Source organism: Photinus pyralis, unplaced genomic scaffold (genome assembly GCF_008802855.1).
Source record: "Photinus pyralis isolate 1611_PpyrPB1 unplaced genomic scaffold, Ppyr1.3 Ppyr1.4_LG2, whole genome shotgun sequence".
Lineage (NCBI taxonomy): Eukaryota > Metazoa > Arthropoda > Insecta > Coleoptera > Lampyridae > Photinus > Photinus pyralis.
Genome location: NW_022170403.1, coordinates 18,250,822 through 18,268,341, shown reverse-complemented (window position 1 = coordinate 18,268,341; position 17,520 = coordinate 18,250,822). Strand labels below are relative to the sequence as shown.

General features: G+C 35.7%; 2 protein-coding genes across 4 annotated transcripts in view; both read right to left on the bottom strand.

The window, feature by feature from the left end:
• LOC116164364 (tyrosine kinase receptor Cad96Ca-like) overlaps positions 1-17,520 on the bottom strand; it is a 270,318-nt gene that overhangs the window by 132,418 nt on the left and 120,380 nt on the right. The gene's annotated exons all lie outside the window — the stretch shown is intronic.
• The window catches only part of LOC116164363 (protein groucho), a 69,663-nt gene that overhangs the window by 21,050 nt on the left and 31,093 nt on the right, over positions 1-17,520 (bottom strand). For 2 of the 3 annotated variants that reach the window (XM_031478529.1, XM_031478532.1), the window contains exons 2-3: positions 14,533-14,630; positions 10,559-10,622 (exon numbers count right to left, since the gene is read on the bottom strand). In XM_031478529.1, coding sequence (XP_031334389.1) covers positions 10,559-10,622; positions 14,533-14,630 — 162 coding nt within the window. Of the gene's footprint in view, positions 1-10,558; positions 10,623-14,532; positions 14,631-14,717; positions 14,739-17,520 lie in introns of those variants that run through there. The other variant, XM_031478530.1, reaches the window with a different exon arrangement.

Here is a 17,520-nt window from a genome sequence, read left to right as displayed (position 1 = left end):
GTTAGAATTTCGTTTCATTTTCTTTATATTATTTTGTACTCTATACATATTAATCTGTTGTTGTCCTGTAATTGGAAAATGTATTTTTTTCTGTTGGACATTAAATATTATTATTATTATGAAAAAATTTCTTTTAACATTAGTGTACCTATTAGGAAAAAAAATCAGTTTATTTAAACAAATATTATTCCAGATTGTTAATACTGTATGTACTGTGACTGTGAATAGCTGGGTCGTTACAAAGTGGTATCTGCCCTTCCCCCCTTTTGCCTCCTTATGGCAATGTAATATATACAGTGTGTCCAATTTAAGAAGGACAAGCAAGTCAAATGATATTTTCAAAATTTGTAAATTCCGATCAGTTCCGAAAAAAAACGAAATTAATCATATTCGGGTTTATTTTTTGCCGGCCCTGTTTGAAAAGATATCAAAAAACAAATAGCACTACCTCATAGGAACTTTTTAAGCTGTACAATTGGCGTCTTTGAGAAACCAGCAACAACGATGTATGGCACAATAAGATTTTTTATAACCTATATCATTTAAAGGAACATCAATTAATTATTTTGATATTTTGTCAACGCCTACTACAGTACAATGTTAAAAATTATTTATTATTTAGCTCAGAAAAATGGCTTGTTACTAAATTTTTAACATTTTTGGTTTAGTAGACGTTGACAAAATGTCAAAATAATTTGTTCTTCTAAATGACATATTGTACCATACATAATTGTATCCGTAATCAAAAATGCTCAATACATTATGTACTTTTTTCCGGTCCATATAAAAATACGAAGTTGATGATGGTTTCTCAAAGACGAAACGTCGCAGCGAAAATCTTTTAAAATGGTGAGCTTAAAAAGTTACTTTCGGTTTTTTTATATCTTCGAAACTGATCGGAATTTCCGCATTTTTAAAACATCGTTTTATTAAGTCCTAAAATGCGCAACTCTTTCTAATTTAACCGACTGTGTACTTCTTATGGTTTCCGATGTGTCCATGATGTTCATTCTTATCTTGGACACACTGTATTTTGTAATCTTTTCTCCATGTTTTAAAGAAGCGAAATTCTCGGATGAAAAAGATTCAAACCTTGAACTTGAGAAAATTTTCGGAGGTTTTTGTTGGGGAGTATTTTATACCCCCACGCGCAGGTGTGGGGGGCGCAAACTTGAAGTGCCGCCAAGGGCGTGGTCATATCTAGTTACGGCCCTGATACAAAGTATGCACGATACCAATACAACCTTCAACTAATTATTAGTAGAATAGAAAAGCAACTCTCAGTAACAGTACGAGAATTAACGAATTGTTATTAAGCCATTCTTCAGAAACAAATAAATTCTGTGGTAGAAAATAACTATTTTGGTGAAACGTATCTGTCTAGGAATCGAGTTTGAATACACCAACATACTTAGGTAGTAGGTCACCTCAAGACCAAAGAAAAAATGTACTTCTTCAGTTTACCTCATCGGTCATCACCTGCTGATTTCAAATTTACTATATTCTAGGAGACATTAAATAATTTCATGTGTAAGTAACATCTTGAAAGATTGCCCCAGTTTCTCTTTAGAATCATATTACTTTACTTCAATTTGGCAACGATTTCAAAGTTCTATGTACTGAATAAACGAACAAATTCATTAAATATGAAAATTGACACACAGTAGCCGACGAGACAGTAGCACAAACGATACCGATCATGAATTATGTTACCCTCGATACTTCCTGTATGATGAAGCGTAACGTATTTAAATCAAATGCACAAAATTGCATTTACCTTGAGGATTAATTACGTACATTTCGGTTACAATCTCACAATATTGTTAATCAAATTTGCAGTCTAAGACGAGCTACTCCTTTAGTTAGCGATGTGCACAATGCACATGTCATTAGCATTACTATGATTTAGTGATAGAAATGGGAGAACGGATTTGTGCATAAGATGAACACATTGCACATACGGGTATGGAGAATATCTGGGGCATAAACATTTGTGAAACCAAACGATATTCCTGCATCTGATATGTCGGAAACATGCCTCTAATTCTCAATCGACTGAATTGGTAATGAACGTTTGGTAAAATAAATGCAATCGGATTGAAAGTAAATTTATGAGATGTAACCGACGTCTTCTCATAGTTTCTTACCATCTGCACAGACCTGTGCCATCTGTCACGGTTAATTTTGTTTGTTTGATACCTATAGTAATTATTCAAAAGTTTCACCACAGACTGAATAAATTCTGGTCCCAGAAATATACATACAAAAACAGTATTCTTATTAAGTCTTTATCAACGTAAATTACAAAATAAAATTGTTTTCCTGTATTAACCTTATTTGAAGGGATGCAGCGCCCGGTCACGTTTCACGTTTCCCCACGTTTTGTACTCTTAACCGAATTTCGCTTTTCTTTACAGAATTACAACTTTGCGCAAATCTTGTCCGTTTCCAAGTCACCTTCGCCTTTTCATTTCGTATATTTGTTAATTAACTCTACACTAAACAATCAAAATATCCAATTACCAATATATACTATGACAGCTTCTCATTTAATTTTACCATCAAATTCGTAATCAATAAACCCCTAAAGAGCATCAAAAAAAGCGGCAGAGCACATCGATGTGACCCTACGGGGTCATTGGATTTGACCCATTTTCAATTGGATTGTTGCATGTGGTATATATATTAACTGTGCAAAGTTTGAACCGAATAGGTTCAAGCGTTTGCCAGAGACCGAGAGGCGTAACCCCACGGGGTCATTGAATTTGACCCATTTTCAATAGACTTGTTACATGTGGCATATAAGTCTACTGTGCAAACTTTCAACCGAATAGGTTCAAGCGTTTAGTAGGGACAGAAAAGCGTGACCCCAAGGGGTCATTGGATTTGACCCATTTTCAATAGGCTTCTTACTTGTGGTATATAGGTCAACTGTGCAAAGTTTGAACCAAACCGGCCCAAGCGTTCGACAGTTATCGTGTTCACGGACGGACGGACAGGCGGACGCAATATCAAAGGATCCTCACACCTCACTATTATACCATCACTTTTTGAACGACCATTACTTTTAACTGTGATCCATATGTATAGATTACAGGGGGATATAAAATTTGGGAAGATTTTAAGGTGTGTGGCACTTGCAGTGCCGTACGGACAGAAGAGTGGAATTAACCAAAATAGTACTCAATTTTTGGGGCATTTCTCATAGCTCGAGCTTCTATTGGCGACACGAGAATGAGAGACCTTTTAAATAGGAGTTGAATGAAATGAGCACTATTAAGTAAATACCGTATCAACAGTATCCGCGACTTTTCCTTAACCTACCAATCACGGCCGAATACTATACCATCGTCACTAAATGTCACTTGATGTCGACACCGCCGTCTTTTAGCATTGAACGAAACTCATAATTTTGTACCCATATACCAACATAAACATTTCCAATGTTAAAAGCATTTTCCCATTTCTCGCTGAGAAATACACAACAAAAGGGGTTTTAAAAAAAACCCTGTTACGGTGTCGTTGTCGGATTTTTCCTTGTTAGCATGAAGAGGCTCTCGTATATAAAATCCTAAATTTAATACTAAATATTTTTTACGGTGTCTTCTATATGAACCAAGTTGATTTTGAGCACACTCTTCCTTGAAAAAGCAACATCTTTCTGAAAAATTCAAAAAAAGAAAGTTACTGAAGCAACTTTCTTATTTGTGGAGCAATTTTTTTAAATTACAGCAGTTTTTCTTTTTCTATTAAAGGTCAATTTCTTACCACAAACAGGTCGACAGTCTGGTGCGTTACGCTTCACGTGTTCTGGGAGTGGCCGGTTTGAGTCTGCTGTGATAAGGTGACCGAGATACGTCATGGATGTCACCCCAAAATGGCACTTGTCTAGTGCGAGGAGTAGGTGGTGTTGCAGGGGCCGCTCCATCACTATCCGCAAGTGATCGAGGTGTTCCTTCCATAAGTTCGAATACACCACAATGTCGTCGATGTATAACATGGATCCCCGGTAGTACCTCCTGTGTCATTAGCTCCTAAAAGATCGAACGTCATCACCCAAAACTGCTAGCAAGCGTCGCGCCGTCGGGAGTGGAAAAGACGGCGACTCCGCGAGAGGGACCTGCCAGTATCCAGATTTGAGGTTCAGCGTGGAGAACACATTGGTTGTCCCCAGTTCTCTAACTGTCCCGTCGATAGGTGGTAGGGTGGAGTTTCGTCTCGGGTGCAGCCATTCAACCTGCGGTAGTCCACGCAGAAACGAGCGTTACGGTTCTTCTTTTGGACAATGATGATTGGGGATTGGAGGTGCTCGGTTCAATAATGCGGTCGGCCGGTATTGTTTCGACCCCCTGATGGCCTTTTTGACCGGTGATTAGCGGTAGGGCGACAAGCGGAAAAGCGAGGTACTGATGTGTAATCGAATTTTCTGCGTGGTCGAGGCGGTGGTGGACGAAATGGTTCCCTTCGAAAATGTGGCCCGAAACGTTTGGTAGTAGTTCCTTGAACCGAACCGAAGGATCAGTAAGTTGGCCTTATTCGATCTTCGGCGTGACCCCCTTGGCTGTCTTGACGGAGCGGACCCAGTGGGTGGGGTGACGGCGCGCCGTGACCATAACACATCGAAAACTCCCGATGCATAAACAATACAACTGTAGTATTGCCGCTTTCGTCGTATTACGATTGTTGTTGTTTGCCTTGTTGTATATTTGAACTAGCATCGAAGTGCATTTGTATAATTACAAACTACTTATTGAAGACAATTTTATACTCAAGCACTATTTATATAACTTTATGTATGAGGCGATTTAACCACCTACTTGCGTTTTATATGAAGTTGGTGTGCCAGTAAAATTTAGAAGTGCGCTCGAAAATTCTTAACATGTTAACGTATTGCAGTTCGATTTATTTTGATTATACAATGTGTTTATAAAAATACAATTAATGTTCTTTTATGATACATTGCGTTTACTTCATTTTATAAATAAAGTTCAAGATTTCCTATCAAGTGAAGTATGTTTCTGCGAATGAATGTCGTTTAACCTTTTACTTTACAAGATTGTTTCGCCTCAAACCCTCATTCATTAAAATGTTATTCTATTGCAGCAACCATATACCTTAAAGAAAATAAGAACTGTTTCATAATTTAATAAAGATTAGATTATTGACTTATCCCTTTGCCTCTTTCCTTAAGAGGCCAGAAGAGGTTTACTGACTGACAGCTAGCCGAAGCACGTTTAGTTACATTAATTACATAGCAAAAGACACCCACAACTTAATTAAGATATACGATTAAGAGTAACCAGTCGTAGAATGGAGTAGAAGAATTATTTCTACACCCGTTACAGTCTTGTAGACGTACGACACCGATGCTTAAAAGTCGCTCAACAACACGGACACTACAACTGAAAGATATCGACTACTTTTTCTTCACTTCACTGAACCTCCCGTGATATTTTGATCTGTAGTTATTAACAAATGATCAAATATGGTGAATATCTCTATGGCACGCCTATTTTGAAAGTTTTACATCAACAATTTCTTCATCAATTACTTCATGAAGTTATTTGTTAATTTATTGAACAATTTCTTGCTCCTGTTACTTGGTAACTACTGTTAACTTGATCAATTTCTTGTTGTTTTCAAGTCATTCTACAGTTGCATCAAACTTTAATTATTTTAAGGTTAGGTTGCCATTCTTTTAATGGGTTAAAAAAAAAGGAAAACTGGAAAAATGTTCCCTCTTTCAATAGAAGATTACGGAATAGAAAAAGAAAGATCGCTATATTAGCTATAACTATAGCTCATAAAAATGATGAAAACATCGATTTTTTATTATTATTCATTATTATTTATGTTGGTTGATGGTAGTTGGTACTACTGAATTGACGTAAAAATTGCCAGAAAAATAGAACTTGCGCTAATCTGACAAGAAATTGAGCTTGCAAGAAAATGATCAAGTTATTGCATCCAATTCTGTGCTTACACTTTTTTTCTTGTCAAAACGACTTGAACAAGAAATTGATCAATTTATTGTTGATGTAAAACCAGCTTGAAAGATAATAGTTCTTCACGAAAACTTAAAAGATGCGCTCTTCTAAATAAAGTGTTTGACTGAACGCTCTTAAGCATCCGTCACTCAAAAAATTAAGTACCTACATTCAGAATCTGTAAGACATTTGCTTAAAGTTAGGTATGAGAACTTTCAGAAGTTTCTTTGTAAGAAGAATCGTCAACTTTGGACGTTTCAGTATCTTTGAAACCCTTAAAATCTTTAAAGCTTGTGGAAAATTTCAGGAATCTCTCAGAATATTCAAAATCACAATTACCATATTTTAAAGTCTGTAACACGATGTTTGCATTTCGGCAACTGTAAAATCTATCCGCTGTATATACCACTTACAGACTGAGAAAATATTTTACCAAAAGCAACGGTCAAAGGACTAAGTTAACAGTTAACACCACATTTTTTCTTAAAATCCCTTTCTTCTCCTTGTGTGACGAAGATTGGTTTTTTAGTCTCCAAACCAGACTTCAATCCAGAATCAATGTAAAAATCGTGCCATAAATGCTAGCCGAACTAATTCAGAAGAGCTTTGACAACAAAGTAAAATTGCAAGTGCTTGAGTTAATTATCCTTCTAACTTCCCCTATTATTATGAAGCGCAAACACAAGCTTTTCGCACCACTGGGTTGCGATTTTGATGATGCGTTTGTTAGTTGCTTATGATGTCTAGATAAACCGAACTACCTTACACGAATTATCGATCATACTTTATTACGTGAGCATGCCACGATAGCTATCTTTATTTAGTAGGTAGCTAATTCATTTCTGTATAACACCCGATAACAACGTCCTCAGTGACGTATTATATTTATGTAAAGAGAAGAGAGGTAAGGTAATGGCGTGTAGAAAAAGGCAGCTTTATTTGCAGTTTTTTGGCTAGGTATCATCGTGTCCATGAAAAAGCTATAGGCGACGATCGATTTCATTATAGGCAATAACGCATCCTACACTTTTACCGTTCAGAACCATTTAATAACTGAATAGGATAACGTGATCAGAATATTGATATATCTCTAAAACGTTACCACTTTAACATTAATGCTTTTAATCAATCCCAAATCATTCTGCATTAACGCACTTCTAAGGATTTACGGTTTAAATGTGTGTATAACGATCAACGCCTCTAGCAAAAAAAAATTAGCTCCTAATCAATTATTACATAACGTAATTTATGGACACGGTATATTAACCAAATGAGTTGACATTTACTTAATTACGGCTTTAAGAAGTAACTTTGAGTTACCCGACAAGTTATAAATTTAGCAACTCTTATTTAATGAAGAGTGATAATTATTCTTGTAAACTTATTTTCATCCGAGCCATAAAATGGAATTTAATTTGGGCGAAAGGGTAAAACCGAAGAAACTACCATCTCAAATTAATTCTAGAATGATAACAATCGATTTTGTTTCATAATCGCCTTTCAAGCTGCGGAAAACATGCATTATATAAATGGATTTTCGAAAGCAGAGAACTGTTTAAACGCGCAATGCGCGAGACCTAAATCCTCTAAAAGCAGCTACATTTTTCCGGCGGACGAACACGGTTGGAATCGCATCCGCAAAGCATGAGGGGGTCATATATCGATTACTAGCTCGACAAGGTGCTTGTCACGTTTGATACAAGTGAAATAGCTGTTTACAAAGCTCCCGCCTAGCTGGGGATGTGGTAGGACATTTCTTATACAATTATCCAAAGTACTTAATCCATTTTTAATATGGGATTCTCTATTAATCTTTATAGCACGTCGGAATTCAAATGGCACGAGAAAGAAAAGTCTCTATTTGACAACGAAGCTGAAATGTTTAGTGCGTACATTAAGTAATCTCACGACACAATCTTATGTCTCCGAGACCCATTCTTAACGGTGAGGATTTCATAATCTAGGTTTTCACGGCAATTAGTACTGACTAGACTATACTGCAGCATTCTTATTGTTAATATCTGGAGTACTTACTTATTATTTTCATTGAAATGCTTTGCTTTGGTTAGAGACAAAGAAGGAAACGAGATCTCGATTCCCTTTCATTATTTTTCTTCGTTTCCCATGCGACAATTTTACCTTATATAGTAACTGATACGCCCATGAAAATTTGAAAAACTTTCCTTGCGTGCACCTGCGAATCGTTGCCTGAACAGTTTATTACATATCAGTTCGTATTTCTCATCTGAGAGTTACCAATTACAGTCGCATTCTTCACTCCGCAGTTTCGTTGGTTCCGTTTTCAATTTGATATAAATAGCTGAGCGCGAGGCTAGCCGGAGAGACCCCTCTTGTGTAGTATCTTTGTAACTTTTTCCGCGTGTAGTTACGAAAGTGGAATTAATTAAAAGTGAATAGTCCGCAATCGAATTATTACAGTTGCATATAAAAATCGATAAGCAATTTAATCGTGTAACGTAGAAGTTTGTTCTTTTCGATCTCTAAATTCTAAACGATACGCGACGTGGAATTTATTTCATTAATGAGTGGCGTATTAATAAGGGAGTTTTGACTTTGATTTTGCTTTGCGCTGTGACTTTTCGGCTAGACATACGCGATTGCAGGAGTTTGAAAAAAACATCGCCCCCCCCCCCCCCCAAAACCATGAGATTTTCATATGATATTTTGCATTCTTTATATATTACGTAAACAAAAATCGGAGTACTAAGTATTAAATGAGATATGGAAAAAATGAACAGTTCTTCGCGTAATTTTGTCACGTAGTTTTATTTTAAATTTACTTAAGATTTAAGATGTAAGATTCAAGATTGAAGATTCAATTGACAACGTGTGTAATGTCCATAATCTGAATTTAAGGTTTAAGGGGCTACCGCCAACACATGCCACTCAATTTTTTAAACGTTCCTTTTCTTTGCATTGCAAATCTTTACAATAACTTACTATCGGAATAATTTCTAGGGTTAAGTGTAAGAACAGGCAGCGGATTTTTCTGCTACACTGAACTTCGCCCTTGCTTGGAAGTAACAAAAAACCCAATTTTTTAGATGATTTTGAAATAAAGAATGCCTTAAAATGCAATTTCTGGAAGGAAATCAGATAATATTATCAGTATACATTGTGGTCAAGATAAGAGGATCACTTCAATATATCTTTTAATTGGCGAGATTCAATGGTCAAGCATAATTTTGTACGCGCCATGACGATCTATCCGATGGCATATTTAAATTTCCGATATCACTTCCAGTTAATCCGGAAATCGATGCAACTTTGTTTTTCAAATGCAAGGCCTACGTTTTTTAAGATCTTTGACAAGAGCAATCAATTTGCTGTACAACAACATAAAATATGCATATGATTGATATAAACAAAAATGAAGAAATTCACTATTTAGAAAACTTATGAAATCTAGCACGCCGTGTGCAGTTAGGGTGTGAGGTGTCTGTTGTAGTGTTGTCTGTCGCACCACTTGCTCTTCACAATTTTGAACGCACATAAATCAAATTTGGAAAGAATTGACTATTTTCATGTCCATTTCTCCTTATAATGCATATTCTTCAACAACGAAAGGTTGTCAGGAGCCTCTCCTTTACCTACACTCTTACATTTTTCAGGGTACTTCCCTCGGGCTTTTTTTCATTCAAGAGATCGTCGCTCTAGCATTTATAATTCGAAATATTTCAATAAGTGCTTGCTTCTAAACATAACCAGGAAGGTTCTATAACTCTCCACAAACGCCATTGGGAGTTAAACTTTTAATGCTCTTCCTTCTATTTTCCCAAGTGGTCGCCACTCAAAACTTGCAAAAAACCTAATGCAATAACATTAAACTTTAATTTGAAGAAGAAATTATATCGAGTAGTAAATTATACGGGAGCGCAACAAACTGAAAGAACACGGAAAACGTTACTGTAAACTTTACGATGGTATAAAAAGAATTACTAGCAAAGATAACTGAATAAAATCATTTACGAGCACCTCGTAGAGCTAACTTTCATCTTATAAGCGTTATCGATCTCCCAATCTCATGCTGATTTGAACTCTTCGGTATAACTTGTGTAGAAGTTCTGCAATTGATCACTTTTACAAGTGGTCCGGGTAACAGCTATCGATTGATTTAATATGCACCAATAATCGCTTTCTTTTTAGATAATGATAGAGAGAGGTCCCAACGCGTGAAAATCAACTGAATGTGAACCGGCACGTGTTAATGATAGACTAATGTGATATTTGGATACCTTATTATATTGCATTATTCGAACGGCACAAAATTGTTTCGTGACCATAAAATAAAACTTTTATCGTGTTTGTGTTCCTTTTTCGTTCTCATTTGTCATTTCTATAGAACCCACGCTTCGTTGGAGCATGGTTTTAGTCATTAGTTTGTAAAGAAGATGTATTATGCCCTAATGGGATTTACTTCTCCAGCTTGCGGTTTTATATTTCTACTTTAATAAGCCCAAGATTAGGAACGTCACAATAATGCTTAACTCAAATTTAGAAAAAAAACAGCAGAATAGGCGGCGAAACGTTTATAAAAGGCGAGAACTTACCATAACGTAGTGCCTTTGCATTTCAGTCTTTTCACTAGCTAATTTTTCGCATTCCAATTTTAATCTGAAACAATAAAAGAAAATCAGTAGAATACGTAACAAGAATGGCATTGACACCAACTCAATTTATTTTAAACATTCCAGCTCGCGCAAGTAATTTTAAACGAAATCACTTAATGGAACTATTACAGTAAAGGGAAATGAATTATAAAAGAAAACGGAAATCGATTAAGGTTCTGGTAATCTCGTAAACAAAAAGTAGGTACAGTTTCTGGGGCAAATTATGTTGTATAGTAGGATTTTCCTTAGTTTGCGCGCACGTCATCGATGTTATGACTTCATCACTAAGTATGTTTACATAGTATCATGCAATCAATGGAAGAAAATACGTATGTAGGCAACCATACAGACAGTGCTGCATTGTGGGTAGGATACCCATTACATCAACAACTTCTATTTACCAATTACTAAAAAAATGTTTCGGTAGCTATTTGGAACGCGTTGTCTATCTCGCGAACTTTTACTCACAAGGTGGACAGTATTATTTGGACGTAAAAGAAAATTTAAAAAAAATCACTACGCGTTTTTGGTAATAACAACGCCTACAGTACTTGGCAGCAGAAGTCGAAAAGCGACTGCAATCTTGACTAACCCCATACTCACGAGCAGAGCCACTCTTACTTTCTTGTCAAAACGACGGAGGTTTCGTGACACTTTCGAATTTAGGTAGCAGTCAGTGTTAAAACTGGCGGTTTTTTGTGCGTAAGAAAAGACGAGAAAATATAAAATATATTACGCACACAAGCAGACGATGTCAGATAAACCTTCTTCCGGACAAAAAACCTGGCATAGCACACACAAATACCAAAAATATCAAAAGCAAAAGAAAGTCAGTCAAAACATTTCAAATTGTGCAACAATAAAAATCACGTCACGAATTTCAAGATTTTGTGAGTACTCTCTTACGGCTCTTCGTTCTCGAAAATATATCTCCGTTGCTAGCAATCAGATCCGGTCGAATGGGGTGCCGTTGACGAGGCCTATCACTTTCTCTTTGTAAATACCGACTTCCTACACTCGATTCTTAAGATATTCGCATATGAAGTTTTGAACCTACCAGCAGAATTTCATAAGGATTGCTCCGCAAATTATATAATCACCGCGCAGTAGACAGTTTGTGCACCGCTTGAAGCTAAATCAGAACGCATTCGGACACACGACTTTTAATCCGGCTCATATTCAATAGCACTGATCCTTGAACTCGTAGATATCGATTTGAGGAGGTTTCACCTCGCTGTGTCTTTTCGTTCTCGAGTTATACTAGGAACAGACGGACGGACAAAACTATCACATAAGGGGAAACATTCCCATAAAAATAGTACTACTACTACTAATCGTAAAGTAAACGTAATAAATTACGTTACGATAAATAGTGTGAACTGCACAAGTATTATCTGCATATGTTTCCTTATAAAGGTTTTTTTTTTATAAAAATGGAACAATGAAAACACCATCAGGAATTTATTCATTTTAGGTACTATTGTTTAGTCCATACAGGGTGTTTTTTTGGGAGCTTTAGTTAAAAGTTTCTGGGAAAGTAAAATAGGTAGGTTTTTGAAAATTTGTACTTAGGAGTTACTCTGAAGGCCGAATCGATGTAAAATATTTTCAAAATGGCCGCACTTCCGGAAACACCGGAAGTAGATAGTAACTTCGTTATTTTAAATGGCAACCCCTATTTTTTATTGCATTTTTGGATTCTACGTGAAATTTCACTTCTTTTGATACCCAGATGTCGATATCTACCATTTATGGTTTTTAAGTTATTTTGACTTTAAGAAAAAAAATGGCGGATGCAGATGGTACCTTGATAATTGATTACTTGAAAAAGGTTATATATAGTCATGGCAAGCCATTTTTATCAGTGCATAGAGAATGAATAGGGCTTTCTTTTAGTGCACTTAAAAAAAAGTTACGTTGCGTACGACCGCCCCTATGGATATCCAAATGTATGAAACTTCAAAGACTAAAAACTCAGTTTTTTTTAATGGAATGACCATGTTCTTACTATTCCACGAAATAGAGAATCGAAATGGGCATATTTTGACAATACATGTTCGTATAGCTATCTTTAACAGTTTCTGACTTATTCCCATTTTATTGAATTGACACTATTTTTTTCGGATTTTCTTTTTAGTAGTCGGCCATGATTCTATAACAATTGAATTTTAAACAAATCTAGTGACACTAATCCGTCACCTACTGTTCTAGGTTAACATAGTTTGTCAAAAATCGAAAAATGACTCGCAGTGGTTTCACCTTTTTTGGAATTTAATTGTTATTTATGGTGAAATGGGCAGAATCGCGGCGCGTGCTTTCCGTACATTCATTCGAAAACTGGAACGAAATTGTATGAATTTTGGAAATTTTGTACCCCTAATGCACTACAAACCGTTGAAGCAAAGTGATACAAAGCTCTACAAGAGAATATTTAAGAAAATGAATTGAATTGCAAATGCAAGATTAACAAAATAAATTCAATGCAAAATATAAAAAACTTCGTTGAAACATTTTTGGTATGGAATTGTTGCTAGAACAGATATCGCATTACCTCTCTTAATTTCCAGACTTATACGTTGTTTAAGAAATTCAGTTGAACGACTCTGTTTAGATTTTTCAAAAATTTTCCGTCCTATATCCTTAATAAATGAGTTATTTATTAATGAATTATTTAGTCTAGAACTAGAATCAATGGTATTAAAGAATCCATTCCTTGATTTGTTTAAAATTCGATTGTTATAAAATCATGGCCAACTACTAAAAAGAAAATGCGAAAAAAATGGCATCAATTCCGAGTTCAATTCAATGAAATGGGAATAAATCAGAAACTGTTAAAGATAGCTGTAGGAACATGTAATATCAAAATATGCCAATTTCGATTCTCTATCTCATGCAATATTAAGAACATGATCATTCCATTTAAAAAAACTGAGTTTATAGACTTTGAAGTTTCTTAAATTTGGATCTCCATAGGTGCGGTTGTACGCAACTTAACTTTTTTTAAGTACACTAAGTGAAAGCCCTATTCATTCTCTATGCACTGATAATAATGGGTTGCCATGACTATATATAACCTTTTTCAAGTAATCAATTATCAAGGTACCATCTGCATCCGCCATTTTTTTTCTTAAAGTCAAAATAACTTAAAAACCATAAATGGCAGATATCGACATATGGGTATCAAAAGAACTGAATTTTACGTAGAATCCAAAAATGTAATAAAAAATAGGGGGTTGCCATTTAAAATAACGAAGTTACTATCTACTTCCGGTGTTTCCGGAAGTGCGGCCATTTTGAAAATATTTTACATCGATTCGGCCTTCAGAGTAACTCCTAAGTACAGATTTTCAAAAACCTACCTATTTTACTTTCCCAGAAACGTTTAACTAAAGCTCCCAAAAAACACCCTGTATAGGTAGGTATAATAAGAGCACCACGTAGATGTTTTAGTAGTAGTTACCTACGTATCATTTGCAGACCCAAAATGGAGACATTCGAGATTTTCAAAATAGGACGTGGTACGTACCACACGTTTTATCCGAGATCAGATGCGTCAGAAATAGTGTTTATATTTATTTATGTGGTTATAGCATTCTTCAAAATGCCATTGTCATGACACCCGCTGTCACTAGCAACGTGTGGACGCGTTCCCAAAAATAAACCAATAAAAAAAGTTTAAGTTTCAGCGAAAAGTGGGAACTTTACGCGGGAAATTCTGAGATCCGCATTAACGCAGATATTTGTTCTAGCTGTGTGGAGATGGAGCCACAAAGGGTAAATGACTAACTTGCGGCGGTAAATTCACTGTTCATCTATTCCAATTAATTCTAAAGTAATTTCAAGTTTAATTATCTTGCAGATTTCTATCGATTAAGATTTAGTATTAGAATTAAAGTAAAGGTAGGTGTACTTACGTGTGATATTGTGCCTGTAGAAAGTTGAACTCTTCTTTTATCCGTTCCAGCGTATCCGCAATTGTAAACTTAATTTGGCCGGCTTGAGGTGGAGGACCCTGCAACAAAAAAAAGATATCGTTTTTATCGTAATACGTTTTTTGCTTCACTTCAATAGAAGCTTTTTTTTACAATAGAACACCCACCCGCATGCCTATTTTGCTTGGGGACGAAATGAAAAATGGGTTTCGTTAAAGTTATTTTCGTGTAGGGCTAAGAACTGTAGTTTAGCTAATTCCGTAACAGACTTTAGACTAAAATATTGATATTGTGTAGAGAAGATTCGACTGGGTGTAGCTGTCATTGGTGACAAGAGGGTTAGTAGTTAAGGGTTCGTGTTTAGTTTCACTGGGGTCTGGCACCCTAACAAACCAGCAAGTAATCTCGCTTATATCGTTCCGAGATTTTCACTGCATTATAGCCGTTTCTGAGGGAGGGATTCATTACACAGATTTGTTAAGAGGCTCATCGATTCTGGAAGAGGGAAGCGCGGTCGTTACGCATACTGACTAATCACTCATCAAGTGCTTTATTAATTGCGTACTACAGCGCACTTTGTCGTTTCCCTATTACGAAAAGGTTAATTAAAAAATTTTATGTTTGCTCTTTGTGATAAAAGTGAAACGGTTGACATTTTTCATGATCGTTGTAAAAGTTCAATTTTATTTCTTTGTAAAAAATAAACATAGGCCTTTTGGCACTGTGGAAGAACTATGTGTTACAGCTTTAATAATAATAATAATAATAATATTGGCTTTATTTGAGGAAATAGAGAAAAAATAACAAAAGGACTTCCAAGCAAGGGCGAAGTTCAGTGCAGCAGAAAAAAACCGCTGCCTGTTTTTACACTTAACCCTAGAAATTATTCCGATACCTAGTATAGACATATTCTATTTGGTATGAAAACTAATTAGAATTACTAAATTAAAATAAATAAAAAAGTATGAATGTGAACTAGAAAAAAAAATAAATGTAACAAACAAAAAAAATAATATTTGAAGTTTAGGCACGTGACTGATTTTCAAGCAGGAATTTCCGTAGCTTACACTTGAATGAAATTAAAGAAAGTTTTTTAAGGTTTTCGGGTAAGTTATTGTAAATATTTGCAATGCAATAAGAAAAGGAACGTTTAAAAAATTGAGTAACATGTGTTGGCGGTGTTAATAGCCCCTTAAACCTTAAATTCAGATTATGGACATCCGTCCTAAAGGTAATCTTTTCATACAGATAAGATGGCGACCTGTTGATTATAATATTATGGAATACCGTGGCAGCATGCAAAAACCTCCGATTTTTCATATTAAGCCATTTTAATTCCTTTAATTTGTAACTAATTGGTTCAAATTTCCTGACTCCAAATATAAGTCTTAGACAGGAATTTTGCAGCAATTGTATCTTTCTTATATCTGCTGAGTCAAGGAAGGGGCCATAGACAGTATCACAATAATTTAGACCAGACAGCACCATGCCGTTACATAGAGTAGCTTTCGGCATACGAGTAAGCAAGTGTCTAGTGCGGTAAATAATCTTCAAACTCGCATAACCACGTTGTATACATCGGGATATATGATTTTTAAACCGCAGATTTGAATCAACCACTAATCCCAAATTGTTTACACAATCTTCTATGGATATTGCCTTTCCACCTATGGCTATTTGTACGTAACCCTTCGCTTCTAATCTATGTTTATCCCTACCAAAGAGAATCGCTTGCGTTTTGACCGAATTAAGGAAGAGCCCATGATCCTTCGAAACATTAGCAATACGCGTTAGATCTTCATTAATTCTATGGCATGCTAACTGTACTTCCGATGGGTCAAAAGAGTAGTATAACTGCGCATCATCCGCATAGAAATGAGAAGTACAATGCTTTAGTGCAAGGGGAAACGTAGAAATATAGATGTTGAACAAGATTGGACCCAATACGGAGCCTTGCGGTACACCGCAACTAGTGTGAAGAAATTTAGACATAATACCTGCAGTCGACACCGCTTGGACTCTATCCTCCAAATAACTAATCATAAACTTCCTGGCTGTATGTGATAGTCCCGAGTAATGTAAGATGGAAATGAGCAGTTTGTGGTTAATTGTGTCGAAAGCTTTCGTAAAATCTAACAACACCAGAGTAGTCAAGTGTCCCTTATCTGAAGCAATCATTATGTCGTCCACTATGTTTAGCAAGGCTGTATTGCAACTGTGGCCAACTTTAAAGCCTGACTGTACGTTGGGAATAATTTTATTGAAACACAAATGCGACGAAAGTTGCAGGGCAATTACTCTCTCCATAACTTTAGATAAGGTAGGCAATATACTAATCGGGCGCAGGTGTTTAAGTAAAGTGGGGTTTGAAATTTTAGGCAACGGAATTATTCGTGCCTGCTTCCAACATTTTGGAAAAGTGGAATGCGTAATACAAAAATTTATTATATGCGTAATTATTGGAAGCAGATACGGAATACACCAGTTAATCAGATTAATCCCAATCCCATCAATACCAATTGCCTTTGATTTAATTGACCGGATTATCCTAAAGATTTCATCCTCGGAAACCGTGTTGAAACTTAAAACTTCAAGCCGAAAAGACATACATTAAAAACATTTTGTTCCAAAAATGGTATTTAACAGAAATTTAAACAATTGCAGTTTGGTTATTCTGGAAATAACATAACTTGGCAAGTAACATGCACGGGGAAGTAATCTGTCATAAAGGCGTCGGAACAAAATGAGATGATTTTAGCTTGAAGACCTCTATACTGAATAATTAATTAAATAGTAATCTCTTAAAGGCAAGACATATGATCATTAAAAAAAATTACCAAAGTCTCGTGAATTGTATAAATAATGCAACCCTATTGAGATTTATACATTATATAATTCCCGATAGTACTTAGTATTTTGTTGTTTCCCCACGACAAGTAAGGGTTTTTCGATCTTCATCCCACACTCTCG